Here is a 19,651-nt window from a genome sequence, read left to right as displayed (position 1 = left end):
CTTACAAATCCTGAGACAGGATACTATCCTTAAAAATATTATTGACCAAGGGATAAGATGCGTGGCACGGAAAGGACAGTCACTTGGCGATCTATTATCGCCCAGCATGCTTAAACCACTACAGCCGAGTACAGCCAGAAATATAGTGGGTAACCACAGATGCGGATTACCCAGATGTAATATGTGCAAGTACACATCTACGGTTAAGGAATACAGTAATTCCAGTGACACCAAAACATTTAAAATAGAGGAATTCATTAACTGTGAAAGTGACTTTGTAGGGAGGGCGAAAGCGGGCATAGCATAGCAGCAGCCCGTACATGAAGGGGTGGGCAGCAGGGGGTTAATAGTTCACACATGAGGAAAGGTACACGCGGGGAGCACGGGACAGGGAGTAGGTAACCAGGGATACGGGGGTAGGCCAATCGGGGGAGAGTTTTGGGAGTGGGTAGGCGTGATTTGGGGGGTCAGATATAAAGGGAAAGGGGGAGGGGCTTACCCACTTGCTCCTGTGTCCGGACCTGGAAGCGGCGAACCTGTGCTGCCGGCGCTGCTGAGGACATGGAGCGTGAAGATCTGGCTGCTTCTCTTCGGGCAGCCGCGGCGCGTCATGGAGAGCAATGGCTGCAGGAGCAGCTCTTGTCATTTCTTGGGGGAGGGGGGGGAGAGGTAGGTGCGCAGGGTACTCGTCCCCCCGCACGCCGCCGGCGCCCGCCGGAGCGGCTCAGCCCCGATGTGCCCCGCCGCGTAGGGAGCCCTCTCCAGGACCCTCCAGCCCCCGCTGTCCGGTCTCCACCACCCCGGTCTGGCAGGGCAGCTGGGAGGAATCCCGGACCGCGGCGTGGTTCCGGTGCTGGGAGCGAGGCAAGTGCAGCAGCCTCTGCTTCCCCAGCACTGGCATCGACTTCCGGAGCAGTGGCGGCTGGCTCCTCCCACTTCCGGTCACAGGGGGCAGCCAGGAAGGCAGTGAGTGCCGGGACCAGGCCTCACAGGAAGACTGCCGGGAGAGGTGGAAAGGCCAGGAGGAGACCCGAGGGTGAGTCCCGGGGGGGGGGCTCCCCCTGCCCCGCAAGTGGCGGTGACTAGAGTGCGGGTGGAGGCTGGGCGCCCCGGGGACCCGGGGGCCTTTCGCAGCGCAGCCGCAGCAGCTGTCACCCTGTCCAGCAGCAGCCCCTTTCCTGTGCAGGTGCAGGGGCAGCACCCTGGCACTTCAGCCAGCAGTCTGGGTGTGGGGGCTTTGTCTTCAGAAGAAGAGGATCTGGAGGAGGGACAAGTCGTGGATCGTCCTGTGCCTGCAGCGTCTTCAGCGGCTGTTCCGGCTCCTGCCCCGAGTCAGCCTGGTGGGTCTTGCTCATTGTCTATTGTACCTACTGTATGGTCCCCTGTGTCATGTGGTGTGAGTGGTGGGGGCGTGACTTTGCATGGGGGTCAGGGTTCAGTGGGCGGTGGGGGTCAGTTTGCGGGGGTTGGCGAGGCAGTTGTGCAATTTCTGGCTGGCATGCGTGAGCTGATGTCAAGGAGTGGTGCGTCTGGGGCGGGGCAGGTGTCACCAGTGTCGGCATGGTTGGGGGGCGGCTCCGGGCCCGTACCGGCTTCGGCGCCCCCTGTGGCGAGTGCTTCAGCGGGAACAGGGGGAGTGTCCTCCGGGTCAGTTGCAGCGCCTGCGGGGGTGGGTGACGCGCCTGCGGCGACAAGCGCGGTTGCTGACGCATCGGTTACGCTAGACGATGGGGCGCGGGGCGAGGTATACGTCTGTTTTGACGGGCCCTTAGGGGCCCATCTTAAGCAGGAGGTACGTGAGAAGATATGGCGGGATGAGTATGTGGAGATTTTCTCCCTCCTGCCATTAGAGACGTTTAATCTGGATAAGGGGAAGCCCGACGAGAGTAAAAAGGAGGAGGAGGAAAGGCGGCGGTATCGGCTGATACCGCGCACTTTCTCCAACTGGCTGCAGGCGATCGCGATACTGGCGAGCGTAGTGGGGGAAAAGGCTCCTCAGCACTGTTCAGCCCTGTTTTGCTACCTTGATTCGATAGGGGAGGCCTATCGGGTTTATGGTGGCACAGCATGGCTCAGGTATGACGAGCAGTTTAGGCAGCGTAAAGCAGTGCGACCGTCCTTGCGGTGGGATCATAAGGACATAGCTCTGTGGATGCGACTCATGGCGGCGGCGAGGGCTCCGTCACAGCCCTTTCGAGCGGGAGTCGGGGGAACGGCGGCTTCCGCCGGGACCTCGACCGGCCAGCGCCCCGGATGCTGCTGGCAGTATAATGAGGGTCACTGCCGGTTCGGCTCCACTTGCAAGTTCAAGCACGAGTGCGGTACTTGCGGGGGGAGCCATCCTCAGTCGAAATGTTTTAAAAAACAGAAGGGACGTTCTGGGGATTCTGGGGGTAAAGGGGTGGACGCCGGTGAGCCTAGAGGCGATGCGTCCATGGCTAGATGAGTATCCGGATCGTGAGGCGGCGATGCTGTTGTTGCAGGGTTTTCAGTGGGGTTTTAAGATTCCTTTTTTGCCAGATGCTCCCATTTTTCGCCCACCTAACCTGAAGTCTGCTCGATTGCGCCCGGACTTGGTGGGAGAAAAATTGGGCAAGGAGGTGGCCCTGGGGCGCATGGCGGGCCCGTTTCCGAGCCCGCCGTGGCCTCACCTGCGGGTCTCGCCTTTGGGGCTGGTCCCGAAGAAGGAGCCCGGCAAGTTCCGCCTGATCCATCATTTGTCATATCCGGCGGGCTTGTCGGTGAACGATGGGATTGAGCAGGACACCTGCTCGGTTTCATACGTTTCCTTTGATCGGGCGGTTGAGTGGGTGCGGCGGTGTGGACCTGGTGCCCTCATGGCCAAAACGGACATCGAGGCTGCATTTCGTTTACTACCGGTGCACCCCGATTGCTTTCACTTGCTGGGTTGCATGTGGGAGGGGAAGTACTTTGTGGACTGTTGCCTTCCTATGGGGTGCTCTATTTCGTGTTCGTATTTCGAGACGTTTAGCACCTTTGTGGAATGGGTAGTGCGCAGGGAGTCGGGTTTGCAGTCGGTGCTGCATTATCTAGATGACTTCCTGTGCGTGGGGCCTGCACAGTCCTCTGTGTTCCCTTCTCCTGCACACGGTGGAGCAGGTGGCTAGAAAATTCGGCATTCCGTTGGCACCGGAAAAAACGGAGGGGCCAGCCACGGTCATCCGTTTTTTGGGTATCGAAATTGACTCGGTGGCAATGGAGTGCCGATTGCCCGTGGATAAGTTGGTGGACCTGCGGGGGCTGGTAAGCGTTTTTGTGGTGCTCCGTAAAGTGCGTCTCCGGCAGTTGCTGTCTTTACTCGGCAAGCTCAATTTTGCTTGCCGAGTGATGCCAATGGGGAGGATATTCTGTTGGCGCTTGCGACGGCGGGGGTTCGGTCGCCCATGCACCGGGTCCGGCTGACGGCGGAGCACAGGGCGGATTTGCAGGTCTGGGCGACATTTCTGGATTGTTACAACGGTCGATCGGTGTGGATGGATGATTGGGTGGAGAATGTGGATCTGGAACTTCATATGGATGCATCGGGTTCGGTGGGATTTGGTGCCTATATGGGGGGGGAGTGGTTCGCGGGTGAATGGCCTGCCAGTTGGCGTGAATCGGGGTTGGTGCGCAATTTGGCACTGTTGGAATTGTTTCCAATTGTGGCAGCATTGGAGGTGTGGGGGGACATTTTTCGCAATAAAAAGGTGCGTTTCTGTTGCGATAACCAGGCGGTCGTGCAGGCGGTCAATAGTTTGACGGCCTCGTCCCCGCCACTCGTGAGGTTGTTGCGTCGGCTGGTTCTGAAAGGGTTGGAGCTGAATGCGTGGGTGTCTGCCCGTCATCTTCCTGGGGTGGCTAATTCCATCGCTGATTCCCTCTCTCGTTTGCAGCTGGATCGGTTCCGTTTGTTGGCCCCGGAAGCGGAGCAGCATGGGAAGCCCGTTCCGACGTGCTTATGGGAGGTGGTATCAGGACGGCCTTCGGCTTGATGGAGCGAGCTGTGTCCAGGAATACGGGGAGGAGTCATGCGGTCGCGTGGCGAGAGTGGTTGCTTTTCTGCAGGCAATGGGAGTCTGACGGTGTACACGGTGAGCTTGTTCCGGTGTTGCTGTGCTTTATCGGTGATGCTTTTGGGGCGGGGGTGTCAGCTTCGGGTTTGGTGAGGAAGCTAGCTGGCTTGGCCTACTGGTTCAAGCTGTTGGGTGTCAGGGATGTGACGAAAGACTTTGTGGTGCGGCAGGCCGTGATGGGGTATAGAAAGTCTCGGGTGTCCAGGGACGGGAGACGGCCGGTGTCGTTTGACATATTAGTGAGGTTGGGGAGCGTGCTGGGGGAATGTTGTTCGGATGCTTATGAGACTCGGTTGTTTCGGGCGGCTTTTTCGCTCGCGTTTTTTGGGGCTTTTCGAGTTAGTGAGCTGGTGAGTCAGTCGTGTGGTACTGGGGGGGGTCTTCAATCTCGTGAGGTGGTGCTGGGGGATGCTTGTGTGTCTTGCTGGCTGAGTCGTTCTAAGACTGATCGGGCTGGTAAGGGTAGACGGATTTTGTTGTATGAAGTTTTGGGTTCGGAGGTTTGTCCCGTTCATTGTGTGCGCGCCTTTTTGGAGGTCCGGCCGGTTGAGTTTGGGGGCTCGTTTTTGGTCCATCGGGACGGGAGGGCGCTCTCGCGTTTTCAGTTTGTGGCGGTGTTTCGCCGAGGTCTGGCGCGGCTGGGTTTACCTGATAAGGAGTTTGCTTCCCATTCTTTCCGGATAGGGGCGGCTACGGAGGCTGTGCGGTGGGGTCTGGATGAATCTGTGGTGCGTCAGATTGGGAGATGGGAGTCGGCCAGATTCCGCTCGTATGTTCGTCTGGAGCTGTTGTAAGGTGGTTGCAGCTGCATGTTCGTTTATTGCATGGTTTGTGTTTCCTTTTCTTTAGATCCGGTTTGCTTGATCTGGATCCTCGGCCATTCCTACGTCCGTAGAGGGGCGTCTCGTGCGGACGTCAGAGAGGAGGGCAGACAGCTGGGTTTCCCACGGGCTTTGGTTAATGTGCGGTGGATTGGTATCGGAGGCTTGCTGTGGGGCGGTGTGTTGCCCGAAATCCATTACTATGCGAGGTTAGATCGGGCACCGGATGTTATAGTTCTCCACGTTGGGGGCAATGACCTGGGCGTGCGCTCCTCCAGAGACTTGATCCGGGACATCAAGTTTGATCTCCTGCGCCTGTGGTCATTGTTCCCGGGGATTATTGTTGTGTGGTCGGAGGTGGTCGCCCGATTCAAGTGGAGGCATGCCCGTTCAGTGGACAGGCTGAACAGAGCGCGGGGACGGGCTAACAGGGAGGTGTCCAGATTTGTAGCTCGGAATGGGGGCCTGGTTGTGAGACACAGGGAACTAGAGGTTCCGGGTTGGGGATTTATGGATGAGGACGGGGTTCATCTTAACGATGTTGGGATGGATCTGTGGTCCTCGGACCTGCAGGATGGTATGGAGAAGGCCTTTAAGGTGTGGCGGGACGCCCAAGCTCAAGGGATCGAGCTTGGTCTTGGTGGCGGAGGGGTGGTCGTGGATGGCACGGTGTGAGGAGGTGTTGGAAGTTTTAGTTAAAAGGTGGTAACCCCCTCTCCTTTATATCTTAAGGAGGTCTGGGACCTGGATGGTGGGTTACCGCTTAAGTGGTGTGCTCGGTGATTCCTTAAGAATCGGTGGAAGCAGTGTAGGCAGATTTGCCAGCCCCGAGTCGGCGCGGTGCGACGGGGGGATCTAATTTTACACTGCTGATGGGCCATCCATGACCTCCCTGTTTTAGGTATACTGGGGTGATATGCTGGTTATGTTTGGGGGTGGTTGTCATATATATGGGATTGTTATATATATTTACTGTTATTTAATTTCAATAAAAGGCTGCTGTGGCCGTTAATATCCAACTTTAAGCAGGTGTTGTGTCTTTGATTCTAGGTAAAGGGGGGGGGGTGGTTTTGGGGTTCGGGAAAGGTTACATACGCCCCCGTAGTATGCCATACCCCTAATCAAGGGAGGGCGAAAGCGGGCATAGCATAGCAGCAGCCCGTACATGAAGGGGTGGGCAGCAGGGGGTTAATAGTTCACACATGAGGAAAGGTACACGCGGGGAGCACGGGACAGGGAGTAGGTAACCAGGGATACGGGGGTAGGCCAATCGGGGGAGAGTTTTGGGAGTGGGTAGGCGTGATTTGGGGGGTCAGATATAAGGGGAAAGGGGGAGGGGCTTACCCACTTGCTCCTGTGTCCGGACCTGGAAGCGCCCGCCCGCCCTTGTTTTTTGGCCGGTGGGGGTTGGCTGTTTGTTATACTACTTGTCGCGGCAGCTGGCGGAGGGGTGGTCGTGGATGGCACGGTGTGAGGAGGTGTTGGAAGTTTTAGTTAAAAGGTGGTAACCCCCTCTCCTTTATATCTTAAGGAGGTCGGGGACCTGGATGGTGGGTTACCGCTTAAGTGGTGTGCTCGGTGATTCCTTAAGAATCGGTGGAAGCAGTGTGGGCAGATTTGCCAGCCCCGAGTCGGCGCGGTGTGACGGGGGGATCTAATTTTACACTGCTGATGGGCCATCCATGACCTCCCTGTTTTAGGTATACTGGGGTGATATGCTGGTTATGTTTGGGGGTGGTTGTCATATATATGGGATTGTTATATATATTTACTGTTATTTAATTTCAATAAAAGGCTGCTGTGGCCGTTAATATCCAACTTTAAGCAGGTGTTGTGTCTTTGATTCTAGGTAAAGGGGGGGGGTGGTTTTGGGGTTCGGGAAAGGTTACATACGCCCCCGTAGTATGCCATACCCCTAATCATGTCTATATCATCATGTGCCAAACACGTAATCTTAAATATATTGGCTGCACGACTCGTAAACTCAAAAAACGCATCAGTGAACATCTAACAGATATAAGAAAGGGAAATAACACCAGCTCCTCGGGAGCATCTAAACATTTTATTGAGAAGCACCAAGGGGACTCTGCACCCTTTCAGTTTTATGGCATAAAAAGGACACACAAACCCCTGAGGGGTGGTGACAAACATAGAATACTGCTGAATATGGAGGCGGAGTATATCTTTAAAATAGACACAAGATTCCCCCATGGTCTCAACTTTAAAAACGATTTACTCTATCATTATACATATTAGGTATTTGTTGATCATATATCTGTTTAGTTTGCATTTCATTGTTGATATTGTTATCATTTATTCACAGTTCACTTTTTGCGTTTAGCCAGTATGCGTTGCGGTTTCTGTTATTTCACAAGATTCATCATCCTGGCTCAGCCTGGCTTATGTTGTATATCATTTTTAAGTTATTCTTTTTCAGGCATTGCCCCACTTTTTTGTTGTATAACATTAGAGCATTTCCTTCTATTAGTTTTCTGTTTAGCTCCTGTTCACACGTATGACTCACAATAACATGCTTGTCTGTCCATATTATAAGTGCACTATTAGACATATAACAGAGTATTAATATCTTTATTGATTACAATATACATAATTCATTTACACATTCATTTTAAGGGTCCGGCTTTTACAGATAGTCACGACATGCCCATAATAATGTTTAGCACTGCTATTTGTGCATACTGAATTCCATTTGGCATACGGTCCTAGTAACGCCCAGACCACTCACCTGACAGGTGTTCGCTGCACGTCACCTGTGACGTTCACCATGCGTCATTTGTGACGCATGCACACCCACACTCATGATTGGTTAACTTTTGCTTTTAACATATGCTACTTGCTATGCTCATTAGACCATGATTAAGCGCGCATGCGCGCGAAACGCGTAGGTTCTTCCTGTATACCGCACATGAGCTGTTTTTACTTTTTGGTATGAAATAAAGATTTTGCATATTTTTAACTCGGAGTGCTGGGACCATCACCTTTTGTTATTATATATAGCCTGTGTGCAGTGTAATATATATAGCCTGTGTGCAGTGTATGGTATATAGCCTGTGTGCAGTGTATGATATTCAGCCTGTGTGCAGTGTATGGTATATAGCCTGTGTGCAGCGTATGACATATAGCCTGTGTGCAGTGTATGATACATATAGTCTGTGTTCAGCATATGACATATAGCCTGTGTGCAGTGTATGGTATATAGCCTGTGTGCAGCATATGATATGTAGCCTGTGTGCAGCATATGATATATAGCCTGTGTGCAGTGTATGGTAAATAGCCTGTATGCAGAGTATGATATATAGCCTGTGTGCAGCATATGACATGTAGCCTGTGTGCAGCTATATATGCCATGATCCTTAGGGTATATTCACATGTACCATATCCTGTCTAAAAAAAGACAGAGGAGTGCGGCCTTCAGGGTTGGGAGGTGGATTTTTTGAACTGAATGGACAAACATGTTGCCTAGATACCAATAAAGTCTAGCACCTGTGGTTGCCTGGATACCAGTGATGCCTAGTTCCTGAGGTTGCCTGGATACCACTAAGGCTTAGTACCTGTGGTTGCCTGGATACCAGTGATGCTTAATACCTAAGGTTGCCTGGATACCAGTGAAGCCTAGTACCTATGGTTGCCTGGATACCATTAAGGCTTATTACCTCATGGTTGTCAGCACTCCTGGGTATGACCCGGTAAGCCTAACCTCGATAGGGGCGGGGCTTACCGGGTCTGTTGGCAACTATGCGTACCTGTAGTTGCCTGGATACCAGTGAATCCTAATACCTGTGGTTGCCTGGATACCATTGATGTCTAGTACCAGTGGTTGCCTAGATACCAATGAAGCCTAGTATCTGTGGTTGTCTGGATATCAATGAAGCCTAGTAGTTGTGGTAGCCTAGATACCACTGATGCATACTACCTGTGGCTGCCTATATACCACTGATGCCTACTACCTGTGGTTGCCTATATACCAGTGAAGCCTAGTACCTGGGGTTCCATCGAATAAAATTTTGTCCATTTCTTTCACAAGGCCCCATTCCAGGGCCGTCTCTTCCATTGGGCAGGATAGGCAGCTGCCCGGGGCCCATGGGTTATAGGTGCCCCCCGCCCCCACACACTCCTCTATTTCGGTCCTGGCAAGCCACACCGCCTGTAACGGCCCCAATGTAAAAGCAAACATGCCAGTTTTGGCTGCTTCCTCCCCATTTTACAGAATCTGGCAGGGACATCGCTCCTTCATCTGGCTAGACGAGCCTGAAGGAATAGAAAATGGCCGTGTGCTGCAGGGAGCCAGGTATAGAGGTGCCGATAATGCTAAAGGAGGAATAAGATATACATACAGGTGTGAGAGGCTAGTATACAGGAATAGGAGACTGGTATCCAGAGCTGTAAACATTCATGTGAGACTGATGGTATAAGCAGTATGATGATAGAGGGGCAGGATGAAAAAGGGGGTAGTAGTATGATGATGGAGGGAAAGCAGGATGATGAGGGGGCAGTAGCTTGATGACGGAAGGGAAAAATTATCACAAAGGGCCCCTTCATGATCATTTTTCCCCTCCATCACTAAACTATAACCCACTTCATCATCCTCCTGCCCCTCCATCATGATACTACTACTCCTTCATCATCATGCCACTATCCCCTTCATCATCCTCCTCCCCCTCCATCAGCATACTACTTCCCCCTTCTTCATCCTGCTCCTGTGTCATCATACTACTACCTCCTTCGGAAGAGGGTAGTAATATAATGACGAAGGGGCAGGATGAAAAAGGCGGAAGTAGTATGATGATGGAGGGGCAGGATGATGATGAAGGGGATAGTAGCATTATGATGAAGGGGATAGTAGCATGATGATGAAGGGGTAGTAGTATGATGATGGATTTGTGGGAGTATAAGGGGGTAGTACTTTGATGATGGAGTGGAAGGAGGATGACAAAGGTGGGTAATAGTATGATGATGGAGGGGCAGAAGGATGATGAAGGGTGTAGTGGTATGATGATGGAGGGGCAGAAGAATGATGAAGGATGTAGTAGTATGATGATGGAGGGGCAGGAGCCAGAGATATTATGTCTGTTGTTAAACCCTGTCTGTACAGCAGCATGTAAGTGATACAGAGTTTATTTATGCTGAAGCATGTAAAGTAGAGATGAGATTCTTATCTGTGCATTATCAGGCAAACACGTCTTCATTACAGAGAAGCCAGTGAAGACAGGTTCTGCTCTCTCCATTCTGTGCCTATGAAGAGGGGAGGGGCCGAGGGAGATGAGGGAGCAGGAAGAGGTGACATGAAGGTCAGCTGTTTGTAGACTGTCTGGGCACCTAAAACACTGGATTCAGAGGTCAGAAAGGTCAGTGCTTATCTATGAACTTATTGAGAGAAGATTGCAGAGTGTTGTGCTTTGCAAGACTGCTCCGTGCTCAGTCACTCCTAACAGCCCCTCCCCTCTCCATAGCCACATAATGGACACAGAAATCCTGCTTCTTCTGAAGTGAGGGGGGAGGCTGGGAGATTGCTTTTTCAGTCCAGAAGGAAACTCTTTTGGTTTATAAAACCTTATACAGAGTTTCTTAAAATTGCTTGTACTGTTGATATTGAATGTTTTCAAAAAAATGACCCTGAAATGACAGTTACACTTTAACCTCCTGGGGGCCAGATTGTTCAGTATGGCACCCAAAGGGTTAAGGGGGATGCAATGCATCCTCCTTAAACCCCTTGGGTGCCACACTGTAAGCAGCTATCTGTAAAGATGCTGCACACTGTAAGGTGCAGAACACCGCTCACAATGATGGGTGTTGTGCTCCTGTTTGTATGTCCTGTGGATTACGGTGGATTCGGTGGACTACGTCGAAGACCAGTAGTTGTTGGGATTTTTTTTAATAAAATGATCAACAAGAGGTGTGGGAGTGTTTTTATTTGAATAAAAAAATTTCACTTGTGTCTTGTCTTTATTTCTTTACTATATAGACTTAGTAGTGGAAGCCGTCTAATAGACGGAATCCATTACTAAGTCAGGTCTTAGTGTTAGCCGGGTAACACTAACCCCCCCATTATTACCCCAGTACCCAATGCCACCAGGGGTACTGGGAAGAGCTGGGTGCCAGTGGTCCCAGAGCGTCAAAATTGGCGCTTCTGGACTGGGCGGCAGCAGCCTGGTATTATTAGGCTGGAAAGGGCTAAAATTAATGTCCCTTCCCACCCTGGCACTACTAAGCTGCTGTTGCTTGGTTTTTTTACCCGGTTGGTTATGAAAATAGGGGAAACCCTATGCGTTATTTTTTTAAATAAATAATAAAAAAAATCATAGGGTCCCCCCTATTTCCATAACCAGCTGGGTTAAAAATCTGCAGATGATCTTTCCGGCCGCAGTGTTCTGATGCAGGCGAATCAGCGCGCGCCTGCATCAGAACTCCTTACAGCACACAATGAAGCAAGCGGCCGGAGCCGCTCGCTTCATTGTGTGAACTGACAGAGCTTTCTGCGGCCGCAGAAAACAGACATGTCAGTTTGCGCCGCCATAGGGGATCCCGGTATACGACGTGTATACGCTCCGGCCGGGATCCTATAGCAGAATAGGCAGCGTTCCTAGGCGTACAAAGTGCATACAAATACCGTACCGTACAAATACCGTTCCCTGTGATAGTGGAGTAATACTGCTTCCCTGCTTTCCCAGGGAGCGTAAACTTTATTAAAATAGCTTAACAATTGTTTAGCTGCTTTAGTAAAGTTGATTTAGATTTGAATATTTGATCACATATTCAATCAAACTCGAATCTTTCGAACAGTGCAGTATTCGATTGAATATTGTTCGTTCATCTCTAATGTAAAGCGTTAACAGCCGAAAATTACAGTTATCATCTCGTGCACGCTGCAGAGATGGGTCCGATGCCCATAGAGAATTAATGGATCCATTCAGACGGGGATATCTCCGTCCCGGGACCGGCTCCAGGACTTGGAGAGAAAGGGTAAATATAAGGGTCTCTAGCGGGGGGTCGGGCGGCCTTCACCCCGGCACGGGAGGTGACAGGTCTCCTTTAAGGGGCTGCCATTCCGTGCCTCTCCTCCTCAGGTGCTGGGAAAACCTGGATCCAGTCCTGGGAAAAGTTAAATGAAAGCGGGCTGATAATCAGATATCAAAGATAATGAAGCGCTTCACTTCTTTATTACTGTCAATTTGCTCATCACTACTGCTAAGGACTCCCCTCTGTTAAAGAGTTAAATGGGTCTTGTTTCCACTGTGTAACATTGTAAACATAAAAAGTTTGTTTATTTTATAAGGTTTACCAACTCTTTAAAGCATACCAAGTTCTGCATGACTTGTAATGTAGTACTGCATTTACTAGCGTGTACTATAGAATAGATCCATATTCCCTGGGGATAGCTTCAAGGACTACGATGCACAAAGCAGATAGTTGTGCAGAAGTGTGCCAGTAGGAATCCAGTGTAAGGGTAGGTTCACGCGTACCGGATCCGCAGCGGATTTCACGCTGCGAGTTTGCAGCGAAATCCGCTGCGGATCCCGTAGTGTGAAGCTGAATGGGTCCCATACACGCAGCGGTCTGCTGCCTGTATGGGACCCAGCCGTTTCACCCCCTTGCCGCCGCCCGTCCGCCAGGGCCGGCCTTTAGGTTACCAACACACTTGGCGGGTCTGCAGCGAGTCTCCATGCTGCGTTTTTGCAGCGAGACTCGCTGCAGATCCCGGCCCTATACTTTTAATGGCAGACAAACACGCAGCAGGGATGTACATCCCTGCTGCGAGTTTGTCTGCAGCCCACCCCATTAACCCCCCGGCCGCCGGAGCTGATACTTCACCTGATCCCGGCTCCGGCGGTTCCCGATGTCTTCAGCAAGCCGGAGCGGGGACCAGGTGAAGTATATGCTCCAGCCAGCCGCCCGCAGCCCCGGCCGCCCGATCGCCCCCCCGCAGCACCGATCGCACGCCCCCCCCAATTGCCCACCCGCAGCCCCGGCCGCCCGATCGCCCCCCCCCCCCCCCGCAGCACCGATCGCACGGCCCCCCCCCCCGCAGCACCGATCGCATGCCCCCCCTCAGCCCCGGACGCTCGATCGCCCCCCCGGCAGCACCGATCGCCCACCTGCAGCCCCCATCGGGGGGGGGGGGGCATCGGGCGGCAGGGGCTGCAGGGGGGCGTGCGAGCGATCGGTGCTGCGGGGGGGGGGGGGCGTGCGATCGGTGCTGCGGGGGGGCGTGCGATCAGTGCTGCGGGGGGCGATCGGGCGGCCGGGGCTGCGGGCGGCTGGTTGGAGCATATGCTTCACCTGGTCCCCGCTCCGGCTTGCTGAAGACATCGGGAACCGCTGGAGCCGGGATCAGGTGAAGTATCAGCTCCGGCAGCCGGGGGGTTAATGGGGTGGGCTGCAGACAAACTCGCAGCAGGGATGTACATCCCTGCTGCGTGTTTGTCTGCCATTAAAAGTATAGGGCCGGGATCTGCAGCGACTCTCGCTGCAAAAACGCAGCATGGAGACTCGCTGCAGACCCGCCAAGTGTGTTTGTAACCTTAGGGTGTGCGACCTGTGCGCTTGCACAGGGCGCCTCACTCCCGCCCAGCTGGGGGCGCTCCGGCAGGCAGAGAGCTGCACTGCTCATTTAACTACAAATAGAAGATAGATGTGCTGTGTTTCTGCAGGAGCTCCGGCAGAAACACAGCACATCCAGGGCACATCTGGGCATATGGCAGATGCCAGAGGGGCTGCTCCCTGCCTTGGCCGGTCTCCTCTGCCTCCCTAATCTACTTTGCATCCTGCCTGCACTTCTCTCTGTACAAGGCTGTGTGGTACAGATGCAGGTAATGGTCCTCCATAATACAGGGGGCGCTGTTGGGGCCTCTAAACTACACTCTGTAGTGTCCTCCCTGCACAGCTTACCACAGGCAGCTCCTGCAGTGAATGTAATTATCCCAGGGCTGCTTCTTAGTGTCCTGCAGTCTGGTCGGGAGAAGGAAGGGGGTGGGAGTTGCTGCTGCTGCTGCTGAAGCTGTGAGTTGCAGTCCTCTCCTATATTGTGCCCCCAACCTCTTCCGGGTCATAGGTCATGAGCTGCTGTCCTGCTGCTTCAGTAAGTGTATGTGTGTATGTATGTTTAAATGGAGTGTGTAAGTGTGCACATTTACATGTATGTCTGTGTAAATCCAATGTGTGTGTATCATGTGCACATAGATGTGTATGTATATCTGTATATGCAGTGTCTGTGTAAGTCTGCATATGGATGTGTATGTATGTCTGTGTGTGCAGTGTGTGTGTATGACTGTATATGCAATGTGTGGCTATGTTGGTGTCCGTGTCTGTGTTTGTATGTATTTGTATGTGCAGTGTGTCTCTGTGTATATATGGATATGTATGTATGTGTGTATATGTGTGCATATGGACGTGTGTATGTATGTTTGTATACCCAATATGTGGCTATGTTGGTGTGCATATGGATGTCCGTCTATATGCAGTGTGTGTGCTCATATAACTGTGCATTTGTATGTATTTGTATGTGCAGTATGTGTATGTGTGCATATGGACAGGCCCGGACTGGCCATAGGGCAGTTCTGGCAAATGCCAGAGGGGCCGACCCCCTCTGGGCCGGTCCCGACCCCCTACATGCTCGCCCAGCTACTTCCTCGCCCAACTCTGTACAGCAGCTGCTGCACAGGGCCGACTCCAGAACAGCTAGGGGGCGCCCGGCCCCCCTGCACTGACGCAACTTTGCTCACTGAAACACCCGGCAAGCTGACCCCCCCCCCCCCCCCCTCAGAAGAACAGACCCTGGACACCGGACAGTATGTGATGTCGGTACCTCCCTCCCTCTAGACCAGGGTTTCTTAACCTGCGCTGAGACACAGGTTGAGGGAGTACACTGCAGGCATCACGTCAGAAAAGAAAGAAGAGGATGGGAGAGTTTGGAAACTACACAGGTAGAGCACTGTCGGCTCCTCTCACATGCAGCCGACAGTGCAGTGTGTAATGTTAAAAACGGCCCTGCAAGATAAGGCTGAAGCCGCCCCCACATACACCGAGCTGAACAGTGAGCTGTGCAGAAAGTAACATCAATCAGTCGGCTGTATGTGGGGGCAGCAGCAATCCTTATCTGTAAGACAGGCCGGGCTTCCTGTCAGTGTGCTGTGACCTGTGACCTCTGCCGGCCTGTGTCCCTCCTCCCCGTGCAGCTCCAGGATCCTCTGCCCCTCCTCCATGCCGTCCTGTGCCTCTGCTGGTTCCTTAGTAAGTAAGCCTGTCTATGTCCTCTCTCTCCTCTGTCTGTCCAGCAGTCTATCTATCTATCTATCTATCTATCTATCTATCTATCTATCTATCATCTATCTATCTATCATCTATCTATCTATCTATCTCCTATCTATCTATCATCTATCTATCTATCTCCTATCTATCTATCTATCTATCTATCTATCTATCTATCTATCTATTATCTATCTATCTATCTATCTATCTATCTATCTATCTATCTATTATCTATCTCCTATCTATCTATCTATCTATCTATCTATCTATCTATCTATCTATCTATCTATCTATCTATCTATCTATCTATCTATCTCTCTCTATCTATCTATCTCCTATCTATCTATCTCCTATCTATCTATCTATCTATCTATCTATCTATCTATCTCCTATCTATCTATCTATCTATCTATCTATCTATCTATCTATCTATCTATCTATCTAGTAAGAGTATGCAGCAGGACAACTACACAGGTGTGCAGGTTTCCAGTAGGAATGATCTCAGTTGTGGTACTTCCAGTTCCAGTGATAGGTGTGTGCTTTTATTCCACAGCAAAGTAACAGGTGCAGCACAGCAATACAAAAAGTCAGATGCAACATTTCATCGTTGTCTACCGCTGTTTTTGAGCATGCTTGTAAAAGGCGGTGGAGATTGCTAAAATGTTGCATCTATGAAATGTTACATCTAATTTTATTTGTGGAATCCCACCAGCCCCTGTGTCATAATGGGAGTCTATGGGAGGCTTGTGCGCCTCCTGTCTTCGCGCTGAAGAATGAACATGTCCATTCTTCAGCGTGGAGAGAGGAGGCGCGCAAGCCTCCCATAGACTCCCATTATGACACAGAGGCTGGTGGGATTCCACAGGGGAGAATTACGCCAGTTTTGCTCTCTGTGAACAGAGCCTTAGGCCATATCGCCCAGCCCTAGAAACAGCATTGGGAAAAGTTGGCTACTATATAGCCATTATATTATTATGATTGACAGATAACAGGAGAGCAGACATCCTGTATAATTGTTCTGTATTCTGCGTCTGATCACTGCTGTATACTCTTCTATATCCTGCAGGACAATAATACTCTTCAACATCTGTATAGATTGGTATCTGATTGTATGAGAAACTTTTTCTGTGCCGCACAGTTTACACGATGGATTCGGGGAGAATTGTATGTGGGCTGGTGGGGTGTGTGTGCCAGGGCTGCTTTTCAGTCCCAGTCCGGCCCTCCATATGGATATGTATGTATGTCTGTGTGTATGCAGTGTATGTGTGCATATGGATATGTATGTAAGTATGTATACCCAATATGTGGCTATGTTGGTGTGTATATGGATGTCTGTCTATATGCAGTGTGTGTGCACATATAACTGTGCGTATGTATGTATTTGTATGTCCGTATGGATATGTATGTATATACATATCTGTGTGTATGTAGTGTGTGTCTGAGTCCATATAGATGTGTATATGCAGTGTGTGTTTGTGTGTCAGTGTGCATATGTATGTGTGTGTATGTGTGTATGTTTCTTCTCTATTACAAAAAGGAGCACATCAGCCAGATGCAGATCCGAGCATATGAGGACTGCTATTTCTGGTGATACATATTGACATGTATGTGTATATGCAGTGTGTCTCAGTGTGCATATGATGGTGTGATTCTTGTATATGCATTATGCAGTAAGGGTATAGTATATATGTAGGGAAACAGTAGGTAGAAGAAAAGTGCACTATGCATGGATTGTTTTTTCCCAACCACAGCATAGAAACACAGGAAAATTAATGAATTGAGCAGACTTCTTTCCCCCCCCCCCTCCTTTTCCCAGATGAGCAGGGCATGCATTTGCAACCTTTTGAGCAAACCAGCAAGTGGACCTGTATAGTTATAAATGCCAGGGCTGAATCTCAGTCTCAGTCCGACCCTAAGCACATCTAACTTCTGTTTGTAGTTAGATGTGCAGTGCAGTTCTCTGCCGGAGCGCCCCTGGCCGCCCTCCTCCTGCAGCGCTCAGCTCCTCTCCTGCCCTGGGCGGCGCCGGAGCATGACGTCACCTTGACCGCACGTCCAGCCAATCAGTAAGGGGACGTGCGGTCTGGGTGACGTCATGCCATGCCAACCCTCAGGTAAAAGAACTCTCGGCGGGGGTGATGGTTGTGTGGGGGGAAGGCTGGGGGTGATAGTTGTGTGTGGGGGGTCTGGGTGTGGTAGTTGTTTGGGAGCGCTGGGGGTGAATGTTGTGTGTGGGGGTGCTGGGGGTGATAATTGTGTGGGGGGGGCTGGGGGCAAATGTTGTGGGGGGGGGGGGGGCTGGGGGTGATAATTGTGTGTGGGCGGGGGGGGCTGGGGTGATAATTGTGTGTGTGTGGGGGGGGGCTGGGGATGATGGTTGGGGGGGGCTGGGGGGATAATTGTGTGTGTGGGGGGGGGTGGGGATGATGGTTGGGGGGGGGGCTGGGGGGATAATTGTGTGTGTGGGGGGGCTGAGATTTGTGTGTGTGGGGGGCTGGGGGTAAGAAGCTGGGGGGGGGCTTGGGGTGGTAGTTGTGAGGGGGGGAGGGCTGGGGGAGATAATTGTGTGGGGGAGGGCTGGGGTGATAATTGTGTGTGTGTGGGGGGGCTGGGGATGATAGTTGTGGGGGAGGGCTGGGGTGATAGTTGTGGGGGAGGGCTGGGGAGATAATTGTGTGTGGGGGGGGGGGCTGGGGATGATGGTTGGGGGGGAGCTAGGGGGATAATTGTGTGTGGGGGGGCTGGGGATGATGGTTGGGGGGGCTGGGGGGATAATTGTGTGTGGGGGGGGCTGAGATTTTATGTGTGGGGGGGGCTGGGGGTAAGAAGCTGGGGGGGCTTGGGGTGGTAGTTGTGAGGGGGGGAGGGCTGGGGGAAATAATTGTGTGGGGGAGGGCTGGGGTGATAGTTGTGTGGGGGAGGGCTGGGGTAATAGTTGTGGGGGAGGGCTGGGGTGATAGTTGTGTTTGGGGGGCTGGGGGTTAGAAGCTGTGGGGGAGGGCTGGGGTGATAGTTGTGTGTGGAGGGGCTGGGGGTGATAGTTGTGTGGGGGAGGGCTGGAGTGATAGTTGTGTGGGGGACACCTGGGGTGATAGTTGTGTGGGGGAGGGCTGAGGGTGATAGTTGTGTGGGGGAGGGCTGAGGGTGATAGTTGTGTGGGGGAGGGCAGAGGGTGATAGTTGTGTGGGGGAGGGCTGGGGTGATAGTTGTGTGTGGGGGGGCTGGGGGTTAGAAGCTGTGGGGGAGGGCTGAGGGTGGTAGTTGTGTGGGGGAGGGCTGAGGGTGGTAGTTGTGTGGGGGAGGGCTGGAGCGATAGTTGTGTGGGGGAGGGCTGAGGGTGGTAGTTGTGTGGGGGAGGGCTGGAGTGATAGTTGTGTGGGGGAGGGCTGGGGGTGGTAGTTTGGGGGGCTGTAGTTGGGTGGGGGCTGTTTTGTGGGAGGCTGGTGGTGTTAGTTGTTTGGGGGGCTGGGGGTGGTAGTTGTGGGGGAAGCTGGGGTAGTAGTCGTGTGAGTGACTGTGGGGGGAGTTGTGTGTATGGCTCGGGAGGGGGGGGGGTCGGATGATGGGTGTTGTCTGGAGGCATGGGAGGCTGAAGGAGCTTTATGTTAACTTAAAGGGGGGGGGGGGGCGCCGAAAAAAAGGGTTTGCACAGAGAGCCATTTACCCTAAGGCCGTCCCTTAGTACGGTACGGTAGATTACTTTATTCTAATGGTGCCACAGATAACATTATACTCACCTGAAATCGAACCATCAACTGTATGTGTGAATGGACACTGAAACAGATAGGGCATTTTCCCTTATCTGTCATGGCGCCCGATAAGATGAAAATCTGGTGCCGGAAGTGATGTATGGCTGTATATGGCTGTAGCGCCAATCCCAGACGTTGACTACACGCAGAGGTGGTTTGCAGGAATGAGTTCCAGTTGATGTATATACTCTATTATACTTTGCACCGCAGTTATATGATTTGTACACCGTGATGATTGTATATGTATTAACCCCATCCCGCAAAATGACGTTCCGGGATCATGTGCTGTAATGTATTATAGAGGTACCTGAAAAAGTCAAAGTACACACACACACAAATACACAAATAAATACATAAATAAATACACAAATAAATAAATTAAATGAATAAATATATAATTACTTATACACATTCCCCATCCCCCTTTATAAATGATCCCCTATAAATGAGATACATATATTTGGTATTGCTGCGTCCGTAATGACCCCGTCTATTAACCTGTTACATTAATTATCCCGCCCGATTAACGCCATATAAAAATAATAAAAAACTAATTAAAATGACAATTTTTTGTTAAAGAAGCAGTTCACTTTTTATTTTTTTCGCCCCCCCGGTTAGCCGCTGTCAAGTATACTTACAAAAGATGATCGGTGTCCCGTTCCCGTCGGTCAGTTCCGTCCCGCGGTGCCGTTCACATCGGGCGCGCGCTCACTTCCATCGGCGCTGTGACTCCTCTTCTCTC

At 51.8% G+C, this 19,651-nt stretch overlaps 1 protein-coding gene across 1 annotated transcript; it reads left to right on the top strand.

The window, feature by feature from the left end:
- Positions 1-3,991: 3,991 nt before the first annotated feature.
- On the top strand, positions 3,992-4,867 carry LOC138777138 (integrase/recombinase xerD homolog). Its single transcript, XM_069956244.1, has one exon. The coding sequence runs from the start codon at positions 3,992-3,994 to the stop codon at positions 4,865-4,867; it is 876 nt and encodes a 291-aa protein (XP_069812345.1).
- Positions 4,868-19,651: the final 14,784 nt, after the last annotated feature.

This window comes from Dendropsophus ebraccatus, unplaced genomic scaffold (assembly GCF_027789765.1).
Source record: "Dendropsophus ebraccatus isolate aDenEbr1 unplaced genomic scaffold, aDenEbr1.pat pat_scaffold_515_ctg1, whole genome shotgun sequence".
NCBI lineage: Eukaryota > Metazoa > Chordata > Amphibia > Anura > Hylidae > Dendropsophus > Dendropsophus ebraccatus.
This window is presented reverse-complemented; position numbering and strand designations above follow the sequence as displayed.